The sequence below is a fragment of the Dromaius novaehollandiae genome, chromosome 1 (assembly GCF_036370855.1).
Source record: "Dromaius novaehollandiae isolate bDroNov1 chromosome 1, bDroNov1.hap1, whole genome shotgun sequence".
NCBI classification, from domain to species: domain Eukaryota; kingdom Metazoa; phylum Chordata; class Aves; order Casuariiformes; family Dromaiidae; genus Dromaius; species Dromaius novaehollandiae.
The window spans coordinates 10,313,405-10,340,442 of NC_088098.1; the positions used below are offsets into that span (position 1 = coordinate 10,313,405).

The 27,038-nt window shown below is 39.1% G+C and overlaps 1 protein-coding gene across 3 annotated transcripts in view; it reads right to left on the reverse strand.

Moving 5' to 3' along the window:
* Positions 1–2,550: 2,550 nt before the first annotated feature.
* NAPEPLD (N-acyl phosphatidylethanolamine phospholipase D) overlaps positions 2,551–27,038 on the reverse strand; it is a 38,025-nt gene continuing 13,537 nt past the window's right edge. Inside the window, exons 1-5 of one of the 3 annotated variants that reach the window (XM_064505262.1) lie at positions 24,997–25,242; positions 13,537–13,849; positions 6,907–7,553; positions 5,786–5,900; positions 2,551–3,770 (exon numbers count right to left, since the gene is read on the reverse strand). In XM_064505262.1, the coding sequence (XP_064361332.1) occupies positions 3,642–3,770; positions 5,786–5,900; positions 6,907–7,553; positions 13,537–13,849; positions 24,997–25,193 (1,401 nt within the window). In that variant the 5' untranslated portion in view covers positions 25,194–25,242 and the 3' untranslated portion in view covers positions 2,551–3,641. Of the gene's footprint in view, positions 3,771–5,785; positions 5,901–6,906; positions 7,554–13,536; positions 13,850–22,739; positions 22,795–24,996; positions 25,243–27,038 lie in introns of those variants that run through there. The other 2 variants (XM_064505274.1, XM_026097670.2) reach the window with 2 other exon arrangements.

Below are 27,038 nucleotides of genomic sequence, written 5' to 3' on the forward strand. Positions count from 1 at the left end.
AGGTACCCACTCTATTTAGCAAACTGCAGTGCAGCTAACCACAACACATGCAAAATTTCCTTACTTGAGCAAAATCAAATGGATTTTAACTCCCTTGAAGTGATACTTCTGGAAAAAAAGCATCAAAAATTATCTGCCATGGGAATCCCACAGCCCCAGTCCCTTGCTGTGAGGGGGGTGGGTTTTCAAAAAAAAAAGCCAACCAAACAAACAAAAAAACCACACCACACACACGCCTCTGTAATAGTAGGTATGTTTGTGTCATCAAGAGCCTTGAAGTTGCAAGAGTAGCATCATGCACATTTTTACACACAGAAAAGCGTCCCGTTCTGTAGCAGACCTTGAGTCAGCTTTCCTTGGAAGACTCCACTCCTACTTCTTTGTGAATGGAGCTTCATCACATAAGTGCTTCTTTCAGTTAGCCCCCCCTCCCCCCCCCCCCCCCCCCAAGTTTCAGTCATCTCTGTAGCATTAATTCAAAATAAAATGGAAAACATCTAAAAATTACTGTACAGGAGTGTGAAGGAAGAGTTCATTGATGAACATAAAGCATGTAGTAGTAGAAAACACTTGACACTGAAACAAGACTACTAGAACTTCCTAAATACCATGGAGAAAGTCAAGTGTCAGATGTAAAGGCTGGAAACAGAGTTCTTTTAAAAATAATACAGGGTAGAAAACTAACTATTACCTAAACTGTTACTGGATGCTTTGTCTTTCTGAGTCAATACATGGAAGCTACTGTTAGTAAAAACAGTACTCTTTTTCTGTATATTCAGTAATTATATAGTTTTCAGTAGGTAATTTTTATAACAGTATCTATGCCCTAATCAACAAATAGGTCAAGCTACATGTATCTCATTTATCTATATGGGTAGTTTTAACTAATCAGGAATACTGTTAAGGCAGCAGTAGAAGGTTTGGCGTGATTTCCAGTTAATCTGTCAGAACGCTGACAAACACTGCATTGATAGTGAACTTCCTTTGCTCCTTTCCACTGCTCCAGAAATGCTATTGGTTTTATGATATGTAACTTAAAAATGGGTTACATGTTTCACCACATTTTACAGGTTTTAAATTGTCTGCTTCTATATTTAGTGAAGAAAAATAAGGGGTAGGCCAGACACTTAGAAGTCACCTAGCCCATCTTCCTCTTCCAAGGCAACAAGAACTTAGACTAGTCTGTTCTAGGTATATCTGTTCTTAATCTCAGCAGTGGAGATGCCTAGGTGTCCTTCATTTTCTTCAACCTAAAAAATCAGTTTTCCAACATCCTACATGTTCTTTTTTATAATTAAAGTTGATTAGCTACCAAAGAAAAGGGTAGGAAAACAGAAACAAGTGACAGTTTTCTATCTAAAATACATGAATTTAACGTTACCGCAGTCTTTCTAGTCTAAAAAAAAGTTAATTTTTAAACCTTTCTTCATAGAACACTACTATTGAGATATTTAGAAATAATGCAAGAGACTCCACTTTGTCTTCACACAAGTGTCTCTAACTTTTTTATCCCCTACTCCCTAACCCAGATGGAATCTTATCAGCACTAAGCGAAGTGTAACAGTGACCATTCTACATACAAATATTGTGAATTAATACATCTAAAACAAAATTCGTCCTACTGTTGACTAATATTTAAGTTCTGATTCTTATAATTCAGTATTTACCTGCTACGTTGCTGCTTAATCAGTTATTTTCCTATTTTAGTTTCATTTTTCTTTCCAAAACACAGAATTTTGTAAGTCTTTACTGATAATTTTGAAAATTGGAGAAACAACTTTTTAGTTTTAAGCCTCTCCTTCAAAGTACTCATAACATCCTGCAGCTTGGTGTCCTCCACAAGATTATGTGCATGTAATTTGCATCACATTATCGAAATCATTAATGATGCTGTTGTATAAATATGAGGCCCAACACAGACTTCATCTGAAATGCCCTCCCAGAATTAATACTCAACTACTGACACTAGTTTTAACCCTGTTTTGAACACGTTCTGATGTACACCTAGACCATACTTCCTTAGTTTTTTTTCCTGGGACTATTACATGGAACAGTATCAACAGCCGTAATAATAACGAGGCTTCCTCTGATCCACTATGCCAGAAATACCCTGTCAAAGAAGGTAAGCTTGCTGTTTGTCAAAGACAAATCACACCAAAGAAATAATAGCTATTATCTTATGTATTACTGTATAAATAGTTTAATCATTTGTTCACAGCATGAACTTGGATGAGCTGATCTTTGCCTGCTTGTGCTGATCTTTGTTGGTATTAAGTTCTTCAGGATTTCTAGGACTTCCCACTACAAGTTTTTTAAAGATAACTGTCAACAGTTCAGAGATTAATTCAGTTTGTTCTTAGCATGAAATCTCATTAACTTGTTTTAATGAGTTGCCAGAAGTTCATGTCTTTAAACTACAGGGAAATAATTTTTTTTAAACCCAGCCTCATAAACTATGAATGTAAAATATAATGTACAACAAGAGCAAAAAAAAAAAAAAAAAAAAAACCAGATCCGGTAGACCATAACAAACCATGAACAACAACAACAAAAATCTTAAAATTATTTATTTTCAAATGAATTATGAAGGAGAATAAGAACCCTTTTTTGGCAGCAACAGGCTTTAATTTTGTAATTAGTATGGCAATTTGATACAGATACATTTAGCCAAGTCTTACAATACTGAACAATTTTTTAATCTCTCATTCAACTTTGTAAAATCACAGGGAAGCTATAAAAAAATTACCACAGCCCTTGGCTTAAGACTTTTCACTTAAAAAAAAAAAAAGTACTTAATAATAGGCTAAGTCAACACAGAGACAAGCGCCATTAAGGGATTTTTCCATTTCCATGTACTGCATTTGACAAGAAAATTATTTTAGACAAATTCAGGCCTAACTTAAAAATACTGACGAAATAGCAAAAGTGTGCAGATATTCTGGCCAGCAGTAAGTTTTATGCATTAATGATGCAATATGAAGTAATCTCTCTCTTTAAAAGGCACATTTCTTTAGATCATTTTAAAATTCAGCTTTTGTGGTTCCTCAATAAATGAAAATGTAGAAGCACTCATTTTAAAATTCAGCTTTTGTGGTTCCTCAATAAATGAAAATGTAGAAGCACGCAGTAAAATAATTATTTTACTGTACTTGTGCTTTATTGGAAGACTGCTCCCCACAAAACATACACTGAAGCTATCAAGGTACAGGGCATAACTTGATTAATGACCAACAAGTCGGAGATGACATTCTAAAGATGATGAATCCAAGTCAGCCATTACTTCTAAGAATATGTCCTGTTCTGAGGTTATTATTGCTGTTACAGATAAGCTGAAAATAAAAGTGTTAAAAAAGAACAGTATTTATCAGTGATGTAGATAAGAGTTGAGACGGCAAGTTATTCCTAAACAATACCTTATATATTAACCAGTGTTTAGATCACCTCATAATTTATAAACAATTTAAGTAGGAAAATTTATCATGAAATCTGTATGCAAGTTTTAGTTATGAAACCAACAAACCTAGAATCTAAAAATCCAATCCACTCAAAAATCTACTTTGCAAGTACATTAAATTAACATTTGTAATAATCAGTTCCTAGTTCAAATCCAACAAGGCTTATAAGGAATTGCTAGCGTTTCATTATTCAAACCCATCATCATTTGTACTCAAGTCTCGTGATTCTCCATGGTTTAAGACAAAGAAATCTTCTTTTTTCAAGCCGTATCTTTCAAGAGCTTCATTCAGTTTAACTGGAGGATCCAAGTAATACTGGAAAGATAAGAATGATACGAGAAAAAAGATAAAGCAGCTTTTGGAAAAAGCTCTATAGGAACTGGTTCATGTTTTAAATATATTTATCGGAAAAGGGGAATATATTTGTCAAAGTGAATACAAATGTTTGGTTTCATTTAATGTAAACAGTAAGAATTCTGATTTACAGTCTTGACATAACTAGTAAGACAACCATCATCCAAAAAATCAAACTTCCTCAATGTATTTAATAGGATCCCTTAGAAAGGGAAACATGGTCATAACTTATTCCTAGCACAGAAAAAAAGAGTTGTCTTCAAGGAAGAAGTGTTGACAGATCAGTAGATGGCGCTTTCTCTCATTAGTAAAAACATGATGAAATGACAAAATCCATGACTAGAAAGCCTTCATTTCCCCCCATTTTATAACAAGCTTGCCAAATTTAATGTTCAAAAAAGTAGCACCATTTCAATACTCTTCCCCTGATGTTACTTCATTGTATTTGTTACATTTGAAATTTATATTAGCTATATTTTATAAAAGGCATCATATGGGAGCAGTCATCAGGTTTTTCGTGCTTCTAAATATACCATAACCTTTCTATCTTAGGAGCTAGTGACATAGCTTAAAAGCATCCTGGACAGAAAATGTTGCACCTAAGTGAACAGAAAATACAACATAGCAGGTGAACATAGCTAACAGCCAGAGAACTGAGTTAAAGTATAAAGTGCAACTGATATTAAAAAGAAGTTGAAAAACAGCTACAAAAGTATATCAAAATAGATACAGATACTTCCCTTTCACCTCATTTTTAGTCTCTGTTAAGGTACCCTAGTAACCTGCTTATTACAACTGGGGGGGGGGGGGGGGACAGGGGACGACAAAACAGCAACTGCTAAGGATAACTGAGTTTTTTATATTCTGGCCAGAAGCTGATATTTAACTATGAATCAATCATCAAAAATTCAATTTAAAGTATTTACTAAATAGTCAGAGGATTAATAAATACTATATTGAACTAAAGGCATTAAATTCTTATTCACTCCTAGTAAAACAACATTAAAAGTAAATTCAGGAGCGTATGTGGTTCCCAACTTTCATGTTCCTCAGCCTTCAGACATCAGGTTCATGCTACAAGATATATTCTAGTTATCTGAGTCCCCCTACAATCATCCTATTCCATGGGAAGTTATTTTGAATTGTTTGGGTTTTATTTTTTCTGTCTGGAGATTCTAAAGTGATTGCTAATGCACTATAGCATCTACTTTGTTTTCCAATATGGATCATTGAGAACCAAAGAACTGTTACAGATTTTTTGACCTTCCGCATTAATTTCTTTCTAGATTACATATTATAAAAAACACACACACACACAGAGTCATTAGAATCAGTGTCCAATTCACAGGCTCAAACTTTAGGGTACAGATACAAGTTTTGAAATGCTGGGCTAGAGAGTCATTTTTTGGCTGCTTCAATCTCTGCTTCTCCTCAGACCATCTGTTTTGCATTTTAATATTTATCTTTAACCTTACACCATATACGAAACGAAGGTAGGCAATAAATTCCAAAAAACCGATGCTCTTCTGAGGAGATCTACGTTTTTCAATGCATAATATTTATTTTCTCTAAATCAGAAGGAATACGTTGGTCATGTCTGCGTACCCGATTCCCCTACCAACAAAGAGGAGATTTCAAATACATTGCTTAATGTAAGGTTCCCAATGCATTTTTCTGTATCATTGACTTTTCCATCAAAAAGAAATTCAACATTTAAAAATTACTTTGCTAAAGTTTCAGAATGCTCCAGATTTGTTTTGATAACCCTATACTTTGAAATCAATCTTAACCATGGAAATACTTTGTTACGAAAAGCTAAACACCATTTTGAACTGCAGTACATGTAATAACTTTTCACTCAGATAAAGTTACATCATTAATACACTTATAGATAAGTAGGTTAAATTGCATGAACATGTTGTGAACATGATTGTGTACTTGGGAAATCTGAATTCAAACTAACCATTCAAACTTACCTCATTTGCTAAAGCAAAGGTTCCCCAGTGAATTGCTACAGACTTCTTTGCTTGAACATCAATATGGATTCTTACTGCTTCTTCAGGATCCACATGTTGATATTTCATAAACCACCTACCAAAACACAAGGCAAATTTTAAGTGTTATCTAAATAAAGAAGAAATCTTGCACTTAATTTCACTGGTAAGTGGCAAGGGGTCTAAAAATTATGCTCACCTAAAATATTTATGGAGTATGTATGTCTGGACAACATACAGAACATTCAAAATCACAAGTTAGAAAACACCAACACACTCACAACACAGCAGTTCATTTATTTCACTCCTCTTTTGAAAAAGGTTTTTTCTTATCTGTATTTTTAATAGTAAAAGGACATAATACTAGTGCCTTGACACACTACATCTGTATTTAAATCCATCTCTGAAATCATTTCATGCTAGCAGTGCATACAAAAAAGTATGTTTCAGAAGATAGCCTAAGGGAATGGTGCTAAAGCAGAGGATAGAACTTGGCAGTTCTTGAGAAATACCGGATTTTTATCACATAGTTCTGATTCCTGTCTTGCCTTCCCAGCCTATACATGCTTTGCTTCCACCATTATGAAAGAGCTGTTATCGTCCAAAAACCTAGATATCCTATGATAAGTAGGATGGAGATGCCAAGCAAACAAATCCAAGAGATTCATCTCCATCTCCAGATAAGTTGCAAAAATAGCATGAAGACTGAAGCAAGAGAAAAATGCACTGAATTATGTGCATCTAAATGGCAGTGATCGAGTGATGCTACTGAAGAGGAAAAGTCAAAGTATTTCCTTATTTTCACTCAAAATTTTTCATGGAAATCCACTGATTCATCCCTGCTATGTTTAAGGAAAAAAAACTCAAAACCACACACAAAAAAGCCCACACCACCACCACACATACATAGGCAAATATCCTAGATATTTCAGCTCCTTGCCTTTCTTCATCATTCAGCAACTTCTTTTACCTTCATTTTCCACTATCAAATTACTGTATTTCACTGTAAAGTTTTAAGATACAGTTTTTCACCTCTGTCTGTACTTTTTGCCATCACTGTATCATTTCATTTATATCTTTTGATCAAACTTAGGTTTTCATACCTTGGCTCATAAGCTCCAATGGGGATGGCTGCAAGATCAAAAGGTCCAAACCTTTTACCTATCTGTTCAAAAGCAACACAGTATCCAGTATCTCCTGAAAAGAAAAACCTATTCCAAGGTCCCAAGACAGACCAGCTGCCCCAAAGAACCTTGTTGTCGTCTGTTGCAGTCCTTTTGCACCAATGTTGAGAAGGGGTGAAGACAAAAGTTACCGCATCACGACCAGGGACGCAGTTCTCTTCCCACCAGTCCAGTTCAATCACATTCTCACAACCGCATCTCTGCATCCAGTCTAAGAGCCCTAGAGGCACAAACCAGCGCAGCTCACTGCCAAAGCGCTCGTTTAAACTCATTACAGTGTTGTAGTCCAAATGATCATAATGCGTGTGGCTGATCACGACTGCATCTATTTTGGGGAGCTGGTCTACTGTGCACGGGGGTCCCCGGAAGCGCTTGGGACCCATCAGCTGCGTAGGGGAAGCCCGCTGGCTGAAGATTGGGTCAGTAAGAAATACAAGTTCATCCATTTCCACCATAACTGAGGCATGTCCCAACCACGTGACTCGCATACCAGTTCCAGTCTTTCCAGCAAGTTCCGGGTTTTGAACAAAGTAAGGTTTTAACACTGGAAGCTCTTTATCGAGTTCCTAACAAAAAAGAACACAACACTCATGAGATATCTCAGAATGTACTTGGCTATGGAACAAAAACTTCATACAAGGCACAAATCACTACATTCAAGACTTGGGTTTTGTTTACATTTTTAGGCACCCAGACAGCTGGAACACACTTTTAGTGCCCGTTTCCCCAGCTACTTCCTCTTAATCTTATTTTTTTTGTCACATTTTCGCTCCTCTCTCTTGAGAGAGCAGAGAGCTCAAGAGTATTATGAGACCAAGGGACCTGGTAACACAGAAAAGGAGCCTGAAAGCACTGCAACGAAAGCAAGGCATTAACAGCATGCTGGGAAAGGCTTTGGAACTTGCTAGTCGTCTGGACCTGGAAAAGAATATATACACTGTTACTGTAACGAATGCTCAAGTTTAGCCTGTGGAACTAAATGGTGCCTTCCCCAAGTCCCAGCGCAAGGAAGTCACAAACCTACGGATTAAAGAGAATGCAGTGCGGCCCAAGGTATTGCACAAAAGCTCTCTTCTGTTACGCTCTAGCAGAAACTCTCTCTTCATTACCTGTAGAAGCAGCACATCGAGATTAACCTCACTTGGCTAACGTTTGCTTTTACCATTCTCTCTCCATGTCCTGCCAATAACTCAATGAGCATTAGTGCAACACAGACTAAAACTCAGATCTCTCTTTTAAGGTGGTTCTTTATGCACTTAGATATGCTTCTCAGGATGTTTTATTGAAGCCTTCTAGGGAATTAAACTTTAATTATTATTGAATAAATCACTATTCTGATCTCCCTGTATGCTCAGGATGTAGTTCCAGATTGACATAAACCAACCTAACTCCATACTTCGGTGGAACCAAGCTACTGAGACCTTCCCTGCCTGCTCTCTTGTATCAACATTAATGTTGGTGCAGTCACTAGTCAAGTCTGACAAGTCAGAGAACTGATCCAGCTGAACACTGATCCAGTAGAGGAAAAGAGATGGCTTTCAGCTTGGCCACCCTCCAGATTTGACTCTAGGCACAGCCTCAAGAGTTCACAAGAGGGGCCAGGGCTGGGCACGATCTGCTTAAACTGATCATGAAACCATTATCTCACTTTGAACAGAATGTTACATTCTTGACCACAGTTTGGTTGAAATGCATATGCAAAAATTTTATTTTTAATTAAAAAAAAGGGAGTTTTTTATTTAAAAAAGAAAAGTCTTCTCGGAGTTCCTGACCATCTCTAGCTCTGTCCAGTGGTGGCTGAGCCTCTCCTTCCAAATAGTTCTGGTCTAAACTCCTTGTATTAACTTGGGAAAAATTTTCCTGTCTTAAGCAACTTCTACAGTCCCTCGACATTCTTCTCTCCCTGGCTAATAACAGATGTCCTAACATTTCTGGTTCCTAGGCAGAGTCTCCCCATCGTGTTTGTTGCTTTCATCTTCTATTTCTAGGATAGTGAGTTAGCCTTGGCTTATACAGAGCTGAACTCCTGCTCCCTTGAAAGCCCAGCTGATGCCATGACAGTTTAGGTGTCTAAAATTTCCTAAGTTACTCCATGAATAACTTTATGGAAAGCTGAATATATGGTTAATACCACAAAACCACTTAAATCATATAAGAATAAGCAAAGTATGAACATTAGACTGAAACGAGCTGTTGCTTCTCCAGGAATGAGGCATCAGTTCCTTATTTCTGTTTCATTTTACCTATATAGAAGCGACAGTGACAGAAGAAATCTGAAGCACAGACACCAGTGTTGTTATATCATCACACTTTAAAGAGTGGAAGATCCACAAAACTAACAGAATATTCAAGAATGAAAATTTGGACAATCCACTAATTTATAAGTGGTTTACCCAACTAATCAGGTTATTAAAGGCAAATTAATGGAAACCCAGATACTGAATTTAATAATTAGTTGTCATAATGCAATATATGTCAGTAAGTACATTTTAATGGAAAATGTTCTTTTTAAGTAGCTGTTTGGAAAGCTAGACTACAAATTAATCTGAGAACTCTAAATGTATCCCCTCCTGCTGACATCTGACAAAGCAATTTTTTTTTTTTTAAATTAGCACCATGCAATATTAATCAGCAATACTAAATGGATTAGGAACTGGCTAACTGACAGATGTGAACAATGGGTTCTTAACTGGGACTCAAACATATACACTACTACAGGTTTTACAGGGATGCCACGAGGACCAGCATTTTTACATTCTTCTAGTACTAGTACATTAGAATACCAGTACTCTAATGCTTCTATCTAAAGGTAAAATTAATCACTACCAAAAGCATTTGCAAAGGACACACAGAGAGGAAGAATGATAAATGAAGGGTAGCACAACTGCAGCAACTGGCACCCTGCCCTGTTTAAACAAAATTCTCTGAACAAGAGCTTAAGGCAAACCTGCAGCACAGGGAGCTGTAACTTTGAAAGCATTGACTCTACCAGATTTACAGGTTTGTAACAGAGAGGCATCCAACTCAAATAAGTGACTCTTCAGTGCACTAAAATCAGAAATCAGGTACAGTATTTTATTGAGCCATCAGAATAAATCACACAGAGAGAACATACTCAAAACAAAAAATCAGTTCTTAATGCATGGGGTTTTTTTAGTTTTTCAGAAGTATGCTAGAAACCAACAAATTACTGGGCTCAGTAAGAAGGCAGGTGACCAAAATACTTCAGTATTATTGTACTGGAGGTCAGACGAGTTCACTGTGTTCTCAGGAATTTGTGTCATGACCCCAAACCCCAAAATAACATGAACTGTTAGAAAAAATTAAATCCTAAATTTCAAATAACAAGGCAACTACTCCATTCCCCCATTAGGTGGATGAAAGAAAAGTCACTAATCGGTGGCCACAGTATTTATGTCAAGCAGTTTTCTGACCAGTACTTAGTAGCTGTTGGGAGTTTGCTTACAATAAGCAGGGAACTGCTTACATATAGTCAAGCCTCACTCCCCCATCCTGAAAAAAACAAGCTGCAACTTGCAAGACTCAATGTGTCTCCTCAGGGTCAACTTTTAAGTTGCAAGTGGAAAAGGAGAGAGGTAGTGAAATGAATTGCCACATGACAGTTGAGTCAAACAGGAGATCACATTTATTCATTCATTAAGTTTGAGAAACACTGACCTATGTGGATCCCATCCTTCAAATCAGTCGTAGGAAAAGGAGAGGTGCATTTTCAGGTTCTATTCTGAATAGGAAGCCAAAAAAAATACTGTTTCTTGATGGCTGAAAACTTATTTCTTGGTTCAAAATCTGGACTGAAAGCCTGCCTTTTAAAGCATTAAGAACTCATTACTCAGATCATAAGATCTCAAACTAAGGCACAAGTTTTATTGGCAGTATACTTCATAGGAAATTCTTAAAACTTGGGCAACAGTATAAAACAACATAATAGTCAAAATATATAATCTTACAGAACCTTCACCCTGCATTAGGACATTTTGTTCTTTGTCAGGCTGACCAAAAACAAGTATTGATACTGTAAGAGTTACAACAGAACTTTGAAAGATGACATTATCCTCAAATCGGCTACCCACAGAAGAAAACGCGTCTTATCTCTATCGCAAAAATAATACGAAAGCTCTTTCTGCTCTGCTGCCTCCTCCCCCTGCACACTCTTCTTTCTTTCCTAATGCAAGGCAAGAAGAAACACATGACTAGCTTTGGTAAGACTAGCTAATTAACTCGGGATTTTTGGCGCTTAGTACATACTGGAGTACTACTGGATTTTTCAGAAATTAGAACAATCTAAACTGTTGATTCAACACCTAGTAATTAAAGACACTTCAATGGCACTGAAAACAAGTCATTAATACAGCCTGTAATGGAAGTACAAAAAGTCTATGCATCCTGGATAATAACAGAGGCTTGTTGTGAAGGCATAATTACAATGCACATTGCTTTTAAACAATGAAGTCTGTATCCTGGAAAATTTTTTTTAAACATATGCAAAGTACTTTGTACAGATGAAATAAACCTCTCCAGTGTATGCAGGTATCACTGGGCACTCTTAATGTGGATATTGAAGCAGCAAGCTGTTCTAAAGCTATGCTAGAGCCAGCTGTGCCAACAAAGCAGAGAGCCTCAGTTTTAACTTTAAACAAGCTCAGAAGCGCTTTAGAGATAGACCTAGGCGTGGAGAAGACATAGCTAGAAGAAGCATCAAAATGGCCAAGTACCCAAGAAGTGCATTTCACTGATCCCTATCTAGGTTTTTCTATCTCTGATTTACTTCTTGAAGCTACTGAACAATTGCAAGTACTTAATTCAACAATTTCAGATGCAAAGCAACAAATTAGTCCAAAATGAATCCTAACTGGATCAGAGAACTTTACAGCTGGTACAGTGCAGATTTCTTTATAATCATCCTTTACTGTGGGGATCGGGATCCTGTAGATGAAAGGGGAGCGCTGCAGTTCTCCACTGCCACTGGAGAGCTGCACACGCTTCAGTCCGTAGCACACCAGAGCACTGCCTTTCACTTACTAACCAGCTCTCCTGACTGGTGCTGACAAGATACTATTAGCACTTATTATACCTCTTGCACATATATAGAATTGGGCAGTGGTCAAAGGCAGCTGGAACAAGCCAAGGGGTGAATTTTGCATAAATGTGGACAAAGCACATTGAAGAGAAGGAGCTTGCAGAGCTAGAGAGCTTGTACACCTTTAGGGGAGACACAGCTGCTGTTATTACTACAAGGTACAGATAATGTCTAGAAGCAGACCATCAAATTTAAAAACACAGTAAATTGTTGGAAGGAAACCCAAGACTAAAATAGGTTTGTTGGGCCTCGTTCTGAAGTCAAATTATTATAGAACAATTATAGCTAAGATTACTTCTTCCCTAAATACATTCTCTGCCACAAATACTTAAAGAAATCCAAAAAACTCTGACCATCACGTGTTAATAAGTAATAATAAGTAATACCGCTTTCTTGTCAGTAGGGATGAACAAATAGCTTCCTTCACAGGTAATTCAAATAACACAATATTTAGCAAAGAGTGTGTGCTTTTCATTTTTATGAGATTTACAACTATGCTTGCTTCTTGGATGCTTAAAAGCCTTATTAATGCCTACTGGTTCAAAAATGATTTCCCTGGTCATTCACTCCTTAGCACAGTATTTCTTTAGTCCAGCCAACGCATGAGAAAATACACTGAGAAGTAATCTTGACTGCCAAAACTGTAGCCCTAACAGCCCTAACACTGTTGGGGCCACACAGATAAAGAGTGGTTTTCCAGTATCCATTCCTGTTCACAGAAACAAAGTTTCTCTCAGAGATGGCTCCCCCCCTTCTTTTAAGACCATCTTCATATACAATATCTGACAGAAACAATACAAATAAAGACAAGGAATGGTATTTCCCAGTAAGCTGACACTGTATCTTTAACATTTCAGTACAAGTACTTGCTCAGGTTACCTTCAAGATATGAAATTTTTTTGTCTTGATGTACTGAAACAAAGAAACACAGAGATTTGCATTGGAGGAAGGCTGGGGAAAAAAACACTTCCATAAGTAAATGGCAGTAATTATTTGGTACAGTTTTTACCAAAAAAAACCCATATATATATATATATATATGTATATATAGTAGATATTTTGGGCATTTTTTTCAGATTTTTAAGTGAGGTATGCCACAGCTATTATTTTCAATATGAACAATGGTCACTAGTATGATTCACAGGGCAACACCTATTAAAAGAAAAAGCGTAACTGAAGCTTATTGTTGACCTAGGAGGCCATTTTTGTAGTTTTCATAAGTATGAACTGAGCTGGATAAATCAAAGGTGGAACTAACAGGAAGGAAAAAAATTTAAAGAGTCAGAAAGGATTAACTCACATTTTTAAAAAAAGAAGGTAATACTAAAATCAGAGAAAACCAGAACTGATGAGAGCTCAACAATTATTCGTTAGAAATTCTCCTATTTTATTGATAAGGGCAGAGGGCAAAAGCAATCAATATCAGGAACAGAAAACATGCGAGAATTTACCTGTTTTGAGCCTGGCACATTGCTGTTATTTTTTTCCATGAGAGACCACTTCAAAACATTTGGCAAGCTTGGCGATTTCCATGTTGGCCACGGGTTGACAAACTTCCCATCTTTCCCTCTCTTTGATTTAGTTACATCTTCTTCTAATCTGTAGTCCAGCCTGAAGCTCTTCCTGGAGGTCCTGGAAGAATCACTGCTCCTGGAACCTCGGCCCGAGTTCTGACGTTTCCTCACCACTTCTTTGGGGTACTGGTTGCACGCGGGCAAAGGCTGCTCTTCATCTGTTTTCTTATCCATATCTTTTTCAGAAGAACTAAAATACATTTTAAATTAATCAATCTTTTCTTGGATTAAGATCAACATTCATAAGCCTGAATGTTCTCACACACACCAGAAACAAGCCTGCCCTTCTTATTTTATAACCTAATGTATTTTTCTCGACAAATATGCTTTTTAAACAGTTGCTATTACAGAAAAGACTTCAAAAAACATGCCTTGGCAAGTAGACATGAGATCTCTTTGTAGTTCAGGCAAAATTTTCCTCCCTGGTATGCACAGCTTCAGATGCTAACACTATTACCTACCAACTACAAGACTGAGGGGGAAGGGATCCTTAATTGACATTTTGGAAGAATACTAGGTCCCTCCTGAAGCTTATGACATTCACTGCCTGATGTAATATGATCCTGCAAACCTGTCCAAGAGACACTGGAACTACACAGTACTTTAGGATTTGCCTCTACAGTGGCTTTGTTCTGTAATAGAGCCAGCAGTTTCATGTAGCATTAATAACATATTACTTCCACCTACAGGATGCATCAACACAGGCACATACATGCAGAAAACTCAGACCACAAAAGACATTTGGTCATCTTTCCTATTTTGTCCAAAACAAAAGCAAAGCTTATTGTAATAACAGTAGAGTTAACTGTTTAAAGGTAAGTTTAATACAGATTTAACTGAACTGGCTAGTGAAATGCCACAGAAGTTTGGGATGTCTCAAATAAATGATGGCTGTGGTATCCGTTCTTAATTCCACTGCAAAATGCAAAAAATAAGTGGAGAAACTGAGAAAGCTGATTTCTCCAAAGTCACAATTTAGGGACATTTCTTAGAAAACTTAGATCTCAGTAGTCAGAGTCTCTTACTCCAAAAAGCACACATACTTTGCAGAGCTTAGGAATGAGTCCTACAGATCTCACTATACCCAAGGTGGAGAAATCAAAAATTTGTACTTTACTTAACAAGTTGCTGAAGCAGTTCAGTCAAAGCTAAATGCTTCAGCTTCTATATTTACTTTCCACGTTTCAGGGTTCTGCCAGCATTTAACAACAACCCAAAAAAGGGGGAAGTAGAAGAGGGTGCTATTTTAAGAAGTGCTCAACTTCCTGGTACTGAGGAACTCTACCTGACTGAAAAGTAGGTGACGACCAGTGACAGACAGCATGATATATTGCTTAGATACAGGAAGAGCTTTTAATTAGAAATGGTGAAGTTAGTGCTGTGGAAAACTCTCCACCACATGTTCTAGACCACCTACCTTTTCACTAACTTAGATACTCACCCTTTAACTGACGCATCCATATGAGAAGCACTGGGCTTCTGTACCAAAGCCAGTCTACTCAAAGAACATTTTCAGAGCGCGGAAGTGCATACAGCCCTCAGTACTTCCCTTAGAAATTATTATTTTTAAATGAGGCATTTTCTAAGTAGCTAATTAGGCAGAACTGACTGTGTTCCTCATAAGTTCATAGTTACAGCAAAATATATATATCTATATATTGCAACACTACAGCTAAGATTTTACACACAGATAAAGTGTTATCAAATTGAACAAAAAAAGGCATTTACCGGTGGTGCTTTAACTTCAGATGCAGAGCCCTTTCCTGCTACTTAAGCAACAACTGATTACTGAGCAACAAGATTATGTTAATTGTGAATACACGACTATTGTCAAAAAAAAAAAAAAAGAAAGAAAAAAAAAAGAACCAACTCTGCACAGTTGATCAAAATAACCATTATTCTGCCATATGGCAGAGATAAAATATTAACACATCAAAATCAACTTCTCAAGCATCAGTCAACATTCAGCAGACGTTGCTGACACTGGTTTTTGAGCAGGAATACTCTCAAATACAGTATTATTTAAATGTAATTTCTTTGTATTATAGTTGTGCTGTAGGTCACTGAGACCAATCCATTTATGTACCTCCTATTCCACAATGATATACCATAACTCCATCATAATTTTAATTGTAATTCTTGATACACCCAGGCTTTTTCCTCTATTCTATATTTAAAGGAATCAGCCTTTAATGGAATGGCCACCCAGCTTGCTCTATGTGATTTTAAAGCAACATAAATGGAAAAAAAAAGAATGAGCACAAAAAGGCCGACAGAATACCGGAAAAAAGTGTAATAAACATTCTGTTATTTTAACTCAAAAGTTTTATGGGCATTCCTCAAAGAGTGTTTTCAATGCCAAGTCAGCTTATTAATTTAGCAAAGCATGCAGACACAGCATAAGACACCTACTCTTGTAGAAAGCATCATGAAAACAAATCACCAAAGTTTAATCAGATAGGTGCTTAATTTCAGGAAGTCTTCTGTTAACAGCTCAGATGTCTGATTTTTAAATATATAAACTACTGTAATTATTGTTCCTACAAGGCATTTTATATTAGAGACAGAAGTGCCTAAGGTTTTATTTTTAAGCTTGTTTATCTATTCATGCATCTCTAAAATAAGTGAATTCTACTCTTGCTTAAATTTTTATATAAACCTTTGATCTTACTCTGAAAGTATAAACCTCTGGGGGAAGCAGGGATCAACTATGCTGATTAACCAAAGACAATGCCAAGGCATTTAAGGCACTGCAGGTATCTGTCTGCCAACATATTTTCCACATTATGCACATACATTACTTTCCTCAGTATCCCATAAGCAATTGAAGGGGGAAAAGACCTCAGTGCTCATGGAATACTTCAAACTCTTTCACAAGCATACGAAAGAGATACATTTACAAACAATTAACTATTGAAGTATTCCTGGTGACCCCTACTTTTCTTTAAAGTATCCATTTGCCTCTTCACTTCTGTTTCATTTAAACAGGTAAAATATATCCAAGAGCATTTATGGAATACAGCACAAGAAAGCTAACCTTTCTTTCGAAAAAATGGCAGACAATCACTTCTAGGAAGCCAGCATGTTTCAATTATTAGCTTAAAATGAAACTGAACCAGTTACTCTAAAATATTATTCTCCTTTTGCATAAGAAAGCCTTTACATACAAGGAGACTTGGCAGCTACTTTAAATGGCATAAAACACCCAATCAGGAATGAATTAATAATTCATCCAGTTTTCTTGAGCTCCTTCCCAAAGCAAAATAATAGTTTGGCACTTGAAAAATAAATTTAAACACTGGGTTGCCAGCCAAATTGTGAGTGACAAAGACACTAAAGTCAGACTGGACTAGGACTTTGTTCACTTGGGGGAGGAAGGGAAAGAGGGATTGCACTCTCAGGGGATATTTGTTATTGTAGTAAGGTTCCATAGGAAATCTTTTGTTTTCTGCAGTTTCAAACCAACAGAGGAAGACTACTATTCTATTTACGAGCATTACACTGCTTTCTTAACAAAATGGAAAACATCCTTCAGAATAAGGTGGCTTACCACAAGACGGAAAAAGGGGATTGCCATCATTTGTATGGGGGGCTCGGACAGAAAGCACCGCATCTCCATGCTCAGAGATGCTTCACTCGTGCAGCTTCATTCAGAGAAGCAAAAGCACCGACGCGTAAGAACTACTGAATGAGACTTTATGTAGCCATGCCAAATCCACCGTGCCAGAAGGCGCTGTAGGCAGAAGGAAGAACAACACTATTTGATGAATGGGATGAAGCCAAACATGAATCAAGATGCAGAGCTTACGTCACTGGTTTTCCAGCACCAAACATTAAGGGGCCCCTACTAACTCACGAAGCAAAAGAGAAAACTGTACGTCAGGCATTGCAAACTCATGTCTTTTGGCATGACAAATAGGTTTATACCTGGAAAATCGGTATAGCCTTTGGGATAGCAGGTTTTCAGGTCACTCAGTCATTTATTTTAGCATTGCTTATATGACTGAAAGCTTGGATACAAAAAAAAAAAAATTCAGGCTTCAAGTCTTTTGTTTATTTAGGAAAACCATTAAAAGTTTAGTTAATCATTTTAATACTTTTCACATCTGTTTCAAAAAAAAGCTTGAAAACAGAATATATAAATTAAAATTTACAAGTGCCAAGCTATTTTAACTTTATTTAGAATAAATGCAACAACACAGGAACTATTGAATTAGTCCTCACATTTTCTCCCAGTGGCCTCTAACATCCACTACTCCATACCTGAAATGGATATAATTCTCCCTACTAAGCATACAACCATGCACAGACATGCCATTACCTGCAAAGTCTGCCAGAACAAATTTATCCTTCTTTTCTATGCAGAAACATATTGCTCATTTAATAAATTCATAAACTAAAAGTTTAAGAAAGAATTACAATGAAAACCTGGTTTAATGGAATCCGACTAAATCCACAGAGCACCAAACTTCGCTTGCAAACATGCCATAGCTTTCAAAATATCCTTATTTTTCTCTACTTTTGAAGCAACAAATTTGTTTCATTTCTAATTGCTATCTCTGTATACAGACTACATTCAGAACTGCGCTGCACATCAACTAAAAGGGACAGCACACAATACCTACTGAACTAAATCGGTTCGTGCTTTACCATAGCTCCATAGCCTTATCAAAGCAAGTATCCGAGCTTTCTGCAAGCTGTGTTGCTGCACATAACTCAGAAGTTTTCTTTCTATATATATATTTTTAATGACTGCAAAAAGCGCACTTTGGCTTGAAACTAAAAAAAGAACTTTAGCTTTGGCTTGAAACTAAAAGAACTTTTTAGCTAAAAAGTGAGATATTTGCAAACATTAGGGGGCTTACAAGTCATTTTTTTCAAAAAAGCCTCCCACACACTGAACTAACAAATCATGGCCAACTAAATTTTGGCTGTGCTTTTATTTTTCCTTCAGGTCTGAAGTTATCTGCATTAATTAATGAACAGTTTGAGACTGGAAAATTCTGAATGCATTTAAACTTCTATTGTAAAGTACTTCAGGCTGTTCAAACCAGTTACAACAGCAGCTTTTCCAGACACACTTAGTATTTCACACAAAGAAGATTCCTCAAGCTTGGAACTGACTAACCTATAAATACTTTTATTATTTGAGTTTTCCAATTAAAAGTAGCATTCAAGAACAACCATTGCGGGAAGCCTCATTCAAACTGTTTTAAAAACCAGCTAGGGATTTTGTGTGATGTACTCCATGCTAGTGTAGCCACCTTCCATTCTTAGATGCACCCATTTTATAGCACATCTATAGCTTGCCAGCTTGTTCATCTCTGTTCTTACAGACCGGTAAGCACCCTGACTTTACAGAAACTTTGTGCGCTAGCAGAATTAAAGATGAATAACTGAGCTGACTTCAGAAACTGAAGTAGCTCTCCCTATAGACGACCCCTTAAACATGGCAAAGGATTCATCCTATCTAGTTTTGAGAATCAACAGTAAAACAAAAAAAAGTTTTATTTAGACCTAATAGAGATTGAGATTTTAGTTACAAATAAAGGAAATATAGGCATATATCTAACAACAGAAGACCATGGCTAGACACTTCACAGCAGCTGTATTACTTAAGCAGTCGCTACCATCAAGCGTTCTTATCTGCACTCCTCATGCCTCTCGGCTTGCCAAAGCAAACACTTATGTCCACACGGTGAATTAGATCACAAAACTGATCTAATTGATCTAGATAGTCACTTCTTACCTTCCCATCCCCTAAAGAAGTGCTTATTTTTCACCTGGATCACTGTGCAGGCATGCAATGGTTTATATCAACAAACTGGGAAGGGCGAGAACAGGAATACACTGTTATAAACAAAAGCTGCTTATGCCAGTGCAGCATAATTTATGAGATTCACCCCCCATCTAGAATTCTTTCAGTGTAGCTCAGTCACATCTGCCACACAGTCAGGCTCAAAGGCTTCCCTTGGCCCCAAAACATTTAATTTTCAATCTATTCCCTATCCAAAGTTTCACATTCAGTAGGGGTGCTGCTTAAACTCTCTGGCTGCCCCAAAAGTGAGGTTTCACACTATAACGAAGCAAATTTGATAGCTAGCTACCATCCCTAAAAGAAGCCAAATCCCACTATTATACATTCCTACTGCTACTTTCCTGCCATTCATTAAGGGAACTAAACCAACAGAAAGTTATTGATAATGATTATGAGTGTGTATCAGCTACACTTTTACACGCCTTTGGATACAAATGCAAATAGTCTTTAGAGTCATGTCCATCAGGAGTACCTGGAGTCAGCTGTTTCTCAGTCCTGGCTTAAATCTGACCAGCTGCAGGTGTTGTGTGAGCTGCAGTAAAATGCCTCTTCCTGGAACCAGGACAACGTACAATTATTTTCCCTTTGTTTCCAGGCCCCCCCGCCAGCTAACTGTCCCTGTCCAATATGGGCACTTTTATACTCCCCAGATCTACTCGGGACTCATATTATATATTACACAAGTTACCTGGCACATACATATTCTGCCTAGCTTAAGATCCCAGTTACACTACTAGTCATCTGTAAGGACCATGCATATTAGCACAGATTAAATGGAGCCAGTAGCCAGTTTCTTTACCCACACATGCCTACTAAAACAAGTTCTGCTTCTCTACCCTTTTACTGCAGTCTTGAATCAAAGTATCCCCAAACATACAGTCATCACATTTAAAAGAGTGGCCTAGACTATCATTATGATGGAGTGTAACTAGCAGCGTTTCTGTGCTACTCCTGAAGCAGTCATGGAAGGAAAGCACGAGTCAGTCTTCCCTACTCCAAAACGGAAAGCATTTTACTGCGCTCTCCCTTAACAACCAACTTCGAATCACTACCAAGGTATAGGAAGCAATGTGGGAAACAGGCGCTAGAATGAAACAGTTTCCTTACCTGCACTGCTGCTCAAGCTGACAACATACAGAAGCGAGGTTTGCGCATTACAGCTGTGTTATGATATGCAAGTCACTAACTGGATGATGAATCAGAAAAGCGCAAGCGATTTTTAAAACGAACACAACAATAACTGAAGATGGCGCATGCACACAGCTGAGCACAGATAACCCTGGGACTGCAACAGCAATGGCAGCCTCCCTGGACAGCCCTTCACCCTTGTCAGCAGTTCCAATAAAAGTCTTCTAACGGGGCAGACGTGCAACCTGTTCCAACTCCATGGCAGCATCTGGACCCCAACTTCACTTTTCTGGTACCAACTCTTCTCCTGTACGTATTTATGCAGATGAACAGTTTATTAATTTCAGCTGGTCTACTGATGGGTATGCAGCTAATCACAGGTGCAAACCGGTCCAGGATGGGGCTTACTGTCAGAACAAACAATCCAACTATGAACTTTTCCATTTATAAACTTTAACTACCTCCCTGTGTTAACAAACTATGCATTTTATTTTTAGTATTTCAATTATTATGTGATGTTGGACCTCTTAGCATGGGTTTTCTTAAATAAAAGGAGGTTTTAAAATATTATAAGCTTACATTCTGTCCTGAGGGTAGTAAAGGTCTCCTATCTTACCTATCTTAGATACGACTATATAATACTTACAAAAAACACTACATGTGAGACAAAGGCTTTACTATGGTAGAAATTAGATTTGTTTTGTAGCATGTGTTTATAGAGGAGAGATAAGAACTGTTTTAATAAAAGTACACAGAAATCATGTTAAAACCTTGATTCATAGGTTCCAAATAGCAAAGCAGGATCTGAAGCAGTTCATTTATATTTAACTTTGCCATTTTTATGTCTGCAGCTCTGCAGTTGCTATCTCCAGCTCATACTACTAAGTCTTTTAATTTTCTTTTTCCTTTTCTCTCCGTGCCAGAAAGGAACAAACTCCTATGCAAACTTTCTCTAGAGCCACACTGAGAATAATTTTTTAAAACCCTATAAAACCTCAGTCATCCAGGAAGTGCAGCAATTCCCAAGCACTATACTAGCTTTTATTTTTAAATTACTATGCATAATCATGCAATTTTTGTTTATATACATATTTAAATGCCAGTCTAGTTCATTCCCTCTTGAGTTCAAAGTCCAAGCACATAGGACCAAATGTCATTTCCCTGCAACATCAAAATATTTCCCTGATATCTTTATATCTACTTCACACTATCTTTTTATCTACTTCACACTTAGATTTCAATATATGCTCTACTTCTGCTTGTCCAAACGCACACGCTCTCTCTAGACATGTACACACACACACTCCTTAGATATTTACAGACTTTATAGAACTATTTATAACATTTAACCTCAATCCTATTGAACTCCAAATAATTATTTCCCGATCAGTTCAACTTATTTCATTAAAAAAGGAAAGTTTTTAATTTCCTTATGTTACATTTTGTTGAATGTAACTGTTCAAGAACTATGTTTCACAGAAGTTAATCTAGAAGAAACTCAATCTTTCCAAATACTCAAGTTTAAAATCCTCAAACCTTAACACTGTGAAGCCAGAAAGCACAGGAGATATGTACCCTTTAGGCTCTAACAAGAACACAGCAGTTGAAAGAAATTACAAGTGCTGGAATACCAGACTAAGCAAAACACAAGCAACAAGGGAAACTGAAAACATCACAACACATTAGCATTTTTCCCCACAACCCTTTTTCCTATATACAACCAGCCTCTATCCCCACAATTTTAAACTATGTCTCATCGTATGTTCTAAATGAAACAAAGTGCTGTGGTTATTAGTCAACAACAAGAGCAGTAATTTTAAGGTTGTTTTTTTTTTCTCCTTACGGAGGAGTTGAGGCACATTTCCAACACAAATGTGAGCCATCTATTAATTTTCAAGGCACTGTTCCAAATATGTAGGTGTTTTCAGAAGACAAAGTGTTTCATTTAAACAAATCTAAATAAAAAACACAAGCAACTTGCTGTGGCCTCAATCTCATTATCAGAAACAGCTGAACCTCACCGAAACCTCCCCTCAAAAAACAGTACACAGCATGCAAAATTTCAGCCTAAACAACTGAAATTATTTCCAAACATTATAATCAACAAAAACCAAGATCTGATGATAAACCTTACCCACAGATAGTACCATCAGCTCCAACTGTGAAAACAGCTCTTACATAACAAAAGTCTCTGCATATACACCCACATTCTGTTATTCCTTCCGCCTGATTTTTCCTCACGCAACACCTTATCAAACCTTATTTTTCACAACAGGGACACAACAGCAGCAGAGTGGGTTACCAGTGTCACTTGGTAACGTCCAAGTCGCTTTGCTGAACACCTTTGTCAGGTTTATCTGTTCGGCTTTAGTTGTATGCTATTCAAACCCAAATCATCCCTTCTTCATACAGCTGCCACGTAACTAATATATCCCATGCAAACAGTAAATAACATTGACACTTCTTTCCTAGATTTTCTAAGAAAATTCAAACCAAGTACAACATATGGTTCAAAGAAAAATCCTTTGTACCCGAAGCCTCTAGATGCACTTAGAGGCAAGATGGCCAAGTGATTTACCATGGCCCTACCCTGAGCACACCAGAAGTACGACCCCAATCACAGTGCCAGCCAGCCTACAAGCTACATACTTACAGCAACTGACTGAAAAAAAATTAAAGCGAGATCAGGAATGGATTTATAAACGTGACCAAAAAAAAAAGTCATAGCAGGTGTTATATAGAGAAGCACTTATTATTTAGGCAGCATTAGTATTTTCCTAAACCCAGACAAAACAATTGCTTGGTCAATTGCAGCATAGTAAAGAATTTTAAAGTTAATTTCTGATTTGAGAAATAGCAGCTCTCTTTCGGTCTCAGACTTACAAAGGCTGAAGGCATTTTTACCAGAAGGATTTCTGCTGAGGCAATTTCTCAAATCTAGTTAGTTTATACAAATGAAGACAGTAATAATAATGGATTGCTTCCTTTCAAAAAGGCTGCAGATCTCTCTTGATTTAGGCCAAGCTGAAGCTCAATTAGCTGTTATTTATGTTTGAGCAGTTTTACATTCATTCCTCACCCTCCTCCTCTCCTGAACCCTTTCTCCCACTTGTCCTTGCTATCATAGCAAACAAATCAGACCAGGCTTTCTAGCCTTCTGGTATTCAAAGTTATCATTATCTGCTTTATATTATGTATCTCAATTTCAGATCATCTCAGATATTTCTGAAGCGACTGTTGCAATAATTCTTGCATCAATAAGATAAAATCTTATTTCATCTGTGAAATAAGATTTTCATTTTTCCCCCTCCAAGTTTTACCTATTCAATAAATCAGGCTTCCTACTCTGTTAGATGATAAATTATTTACTATGAATTAGAAAAAAAAATGACCACTTTCAAGAGTGTTTTGCCAGAAAACAGAGAAGTGTTTTCAGATAAATACTGATTTATTTTCCTATCACTACCTTTACTTTTTGATGCCACCGTAGTCAGTATAGTTAGAAAAACCAAATGAAATACATACACACAAGCAGTACTTCCCTGCCAACGCTGTATCAGCCACTTAAAAAAGGTAAACTGAAAGCTCGCTTTGTAATCGCTATTTAGCAAATAAAAATTAAGAAATACTCATCACAAGAAAAAAACAACTTCTGCTGAAACGGAATATGAACTCGGCTGCGTGCAGTGAGGACGCTCAGCAAACACCTTCCCCGCATCCTTACGGCAGACAGTTACCGATCGTTCAGATTATTTGACTGAACTCATTACATTAAATCACCTCGTTAACACCTTCGCTCCGCACTCGCGTTACACCGGGCGAGGCAGACGCTTGCCATCAACATCTTCTGCAAGGGGAAAGCGTTCTCTAAAACGTCAATGCCATGAAGCATACCTTTTTTTTTTTTTGGGGGGGGGGGGGGAGATTATATAATACGTTTCTTTCCGAGAGATCCTGCAGCATATTTTACTGTCAATTTGAGGGAAACGAAAGCATTGCCACGGGGGGGGGAAGGCGGACTTTCTCTTCCAGGCGATTTTTTCTTTTTTTTTTTAAGTCCGTGTGAACAGGACCCCCAAAGACCAACTTTTCCAGCCAACCGCTGCCCGCGGGCTGCTGCCGAGAGCCGCCCGCGGCATCGCGCCCTCGGCGAGCGGCGGCCGGACCCGGCGGCCCGCGGGCGCTCCGCCACCGCCTCAACTTTCCGAGCGGCCGCTCCGCGCTGCCCCGCGCGGGCGCAGGGCGCCGGGCAGGTGCCCAGCCCCGCGGCGGCTCGCCCGGCCTGGAAGGCGCCAGGCCGGCAGGTGCCTCCCGGCCGCGGGGGCGCCGCCGCCGCTCCCCCCGGCCCCCCCGCGCCGCCGAGCGCTGCCGGCCGCCGGGCAGCCCCTCACCTTCCGGGCTGCTGCCGCTGCGGCGTCTCGTCCTCCTCCATGGTGCCGCCCCGCCCCCGCCGCGGCGGCTCCGCCGCTCTCCCGCAGCGGCTGTTGAACGGCGGCGGCGGCGGCTGCTTCCCACCTGACCAGCAAGCCGCGGAGGGCAGCGCGGGCAGCCCCAGGCAGCAGCTCCACAGCGCCCTGCTCCTCACCATGGCGCGGCGGCGGCTTCGCCCGCCCCGGCCGCGGGGGTGCGCGGGCTCGGCGCTGCCCCCGCCCGGCCGCCGGCCGCGGCGCCGGGGCAGCAAGATGGCGGCGGGGCCCCGGCGGCGGGCGCCCTGCGCCTGGCTGTGCGGAGGCCGCTGCGCTGCGGCCCCTCCGCTCGGCGCCGTGCCGAGCCGGGGGGCTGGCGGCCTCGGGGGGCTCGCGGGCGCTGCCGCGGTCCCGGCGGGGAGCGGCGCCACCCCGTCAGCCCCGGGGCCGCGGCCAGGTGTCCCGGGCGCCCGGGTTCTGCTGCTGCCCCACGCAGCTCCCCGTCACGGGGGACTCAAGCTCATGCTCTCGTTTCCTCACGCGCTGGGCCAAGGCCGTTGCCTCACCGCTCTCCGTGCTTCGCAGGGGTTCACACGTGGCTCGGGCTGATCCCCAAACGTGAGCGGCGAAGCGAGGGATTTTGAGGATCCCAATCCAGAGAAATTAGGTTCTCGGAGAAACATACATATTTTTAAATCTTTCCTTACGTGCTTAAACATATAACACAGTGGAAGGCAAAGGACAATGCTATGTAGCTATGATCCAAAGGAATAAATACAGGGCAGCAGTAGGAAATCTAAGACTAACTGGAGAATTTGTAAGAGAGAATACATCTATATGCATTTTACCTCGAAGTTCAGTAACAGATGGCCAGCTTATCGGGGAAGAAATCTTACTTAAGAGCAAAGGCTGAGCTCTAAAGGTCTTGCGAGATGAGGAACATGAGTTCAGTGCAGGTGCACTTCTCTTATCACTAGTCCATCCTGCTCCTACTCTGTATATGGCAAAGGAATGGCAATAGTACCGAGTTGTCTTGCTCCATACGGGGAAAACAAGTAAGTCTTGGCTGTTCGTAGCCAAGCAGATTTGCTGACCCGTAGCAGTGGAAAACCCCAGCTCGTTTCTTACTCCTGACTCTTCTCACCTCTGACGTTTCCTGATCATTTCCTCTCCTGTTAGGATGTCTAAAACTAAGCTGGCCTTCTAGTACCTGTGACTTTTACTTGTGCTTGATCAAACACAAATCTATATGCATAGACTGAAGCTATTTCTACTGTTACTTATTTTACAGCATCTAAGGCCTACGAAGTGAGTTAGATGGTACAACTACTCTCCATAGCTCCGACCAATGCCCATGAACAATTAGCAAGAATTAGTGCCTATCGGTAGAAATTTGTGTGCGCCGCTGGGCAGGTGCCTCCATGGTGGCAGTAGGTGCCAGCGACAACGAGTGTGGGCTGATCACTCTGCAGGTCAGGTGAGGGAGGGCCTCCCTGTAGGCAGAGCTGCCTCTGCCTGTCACGTGCAAGTCACGTACCTCGTCAGCGCTACAAAAGCCACAGCTCAGGAGCCTCTTCTTTACTAAACACGTGTTGTCTATACTACAAATACAGATGCTAATATTTGGAGACCATAGTAAAGACAGCTGACATCTGTGTAGTATGCAGTTTTTAACTGGATAGGGAAATACCTCTTTCATGGTAAAACAACTGGTGAAGAATTATCTGGTTGTTGAAGTATTTCATTTTTGGCATTGCTGGAAGTCTGTATCTAGCACCTATTACCAACTCTGCAATGTCAGTGTGCATAACAAGAAAAAAAGTCCTAGTTCAGAGGTGTTTTCTGACAGAATGAGAATTTTAAGCCAGTTTCCTGCTTCAATATTCATTTGAGCCAACGAAGATCTCAGTCCAGTCCTGCTGCTTTGGTAGGTTTTGATCTTTCTATGCCTTGTGCACACAAATGCATTTAAACCTAGGATAAGCTTCCCGGGCCATGTGTGCTCTAACAGTTGTGTAAGCCCAGAA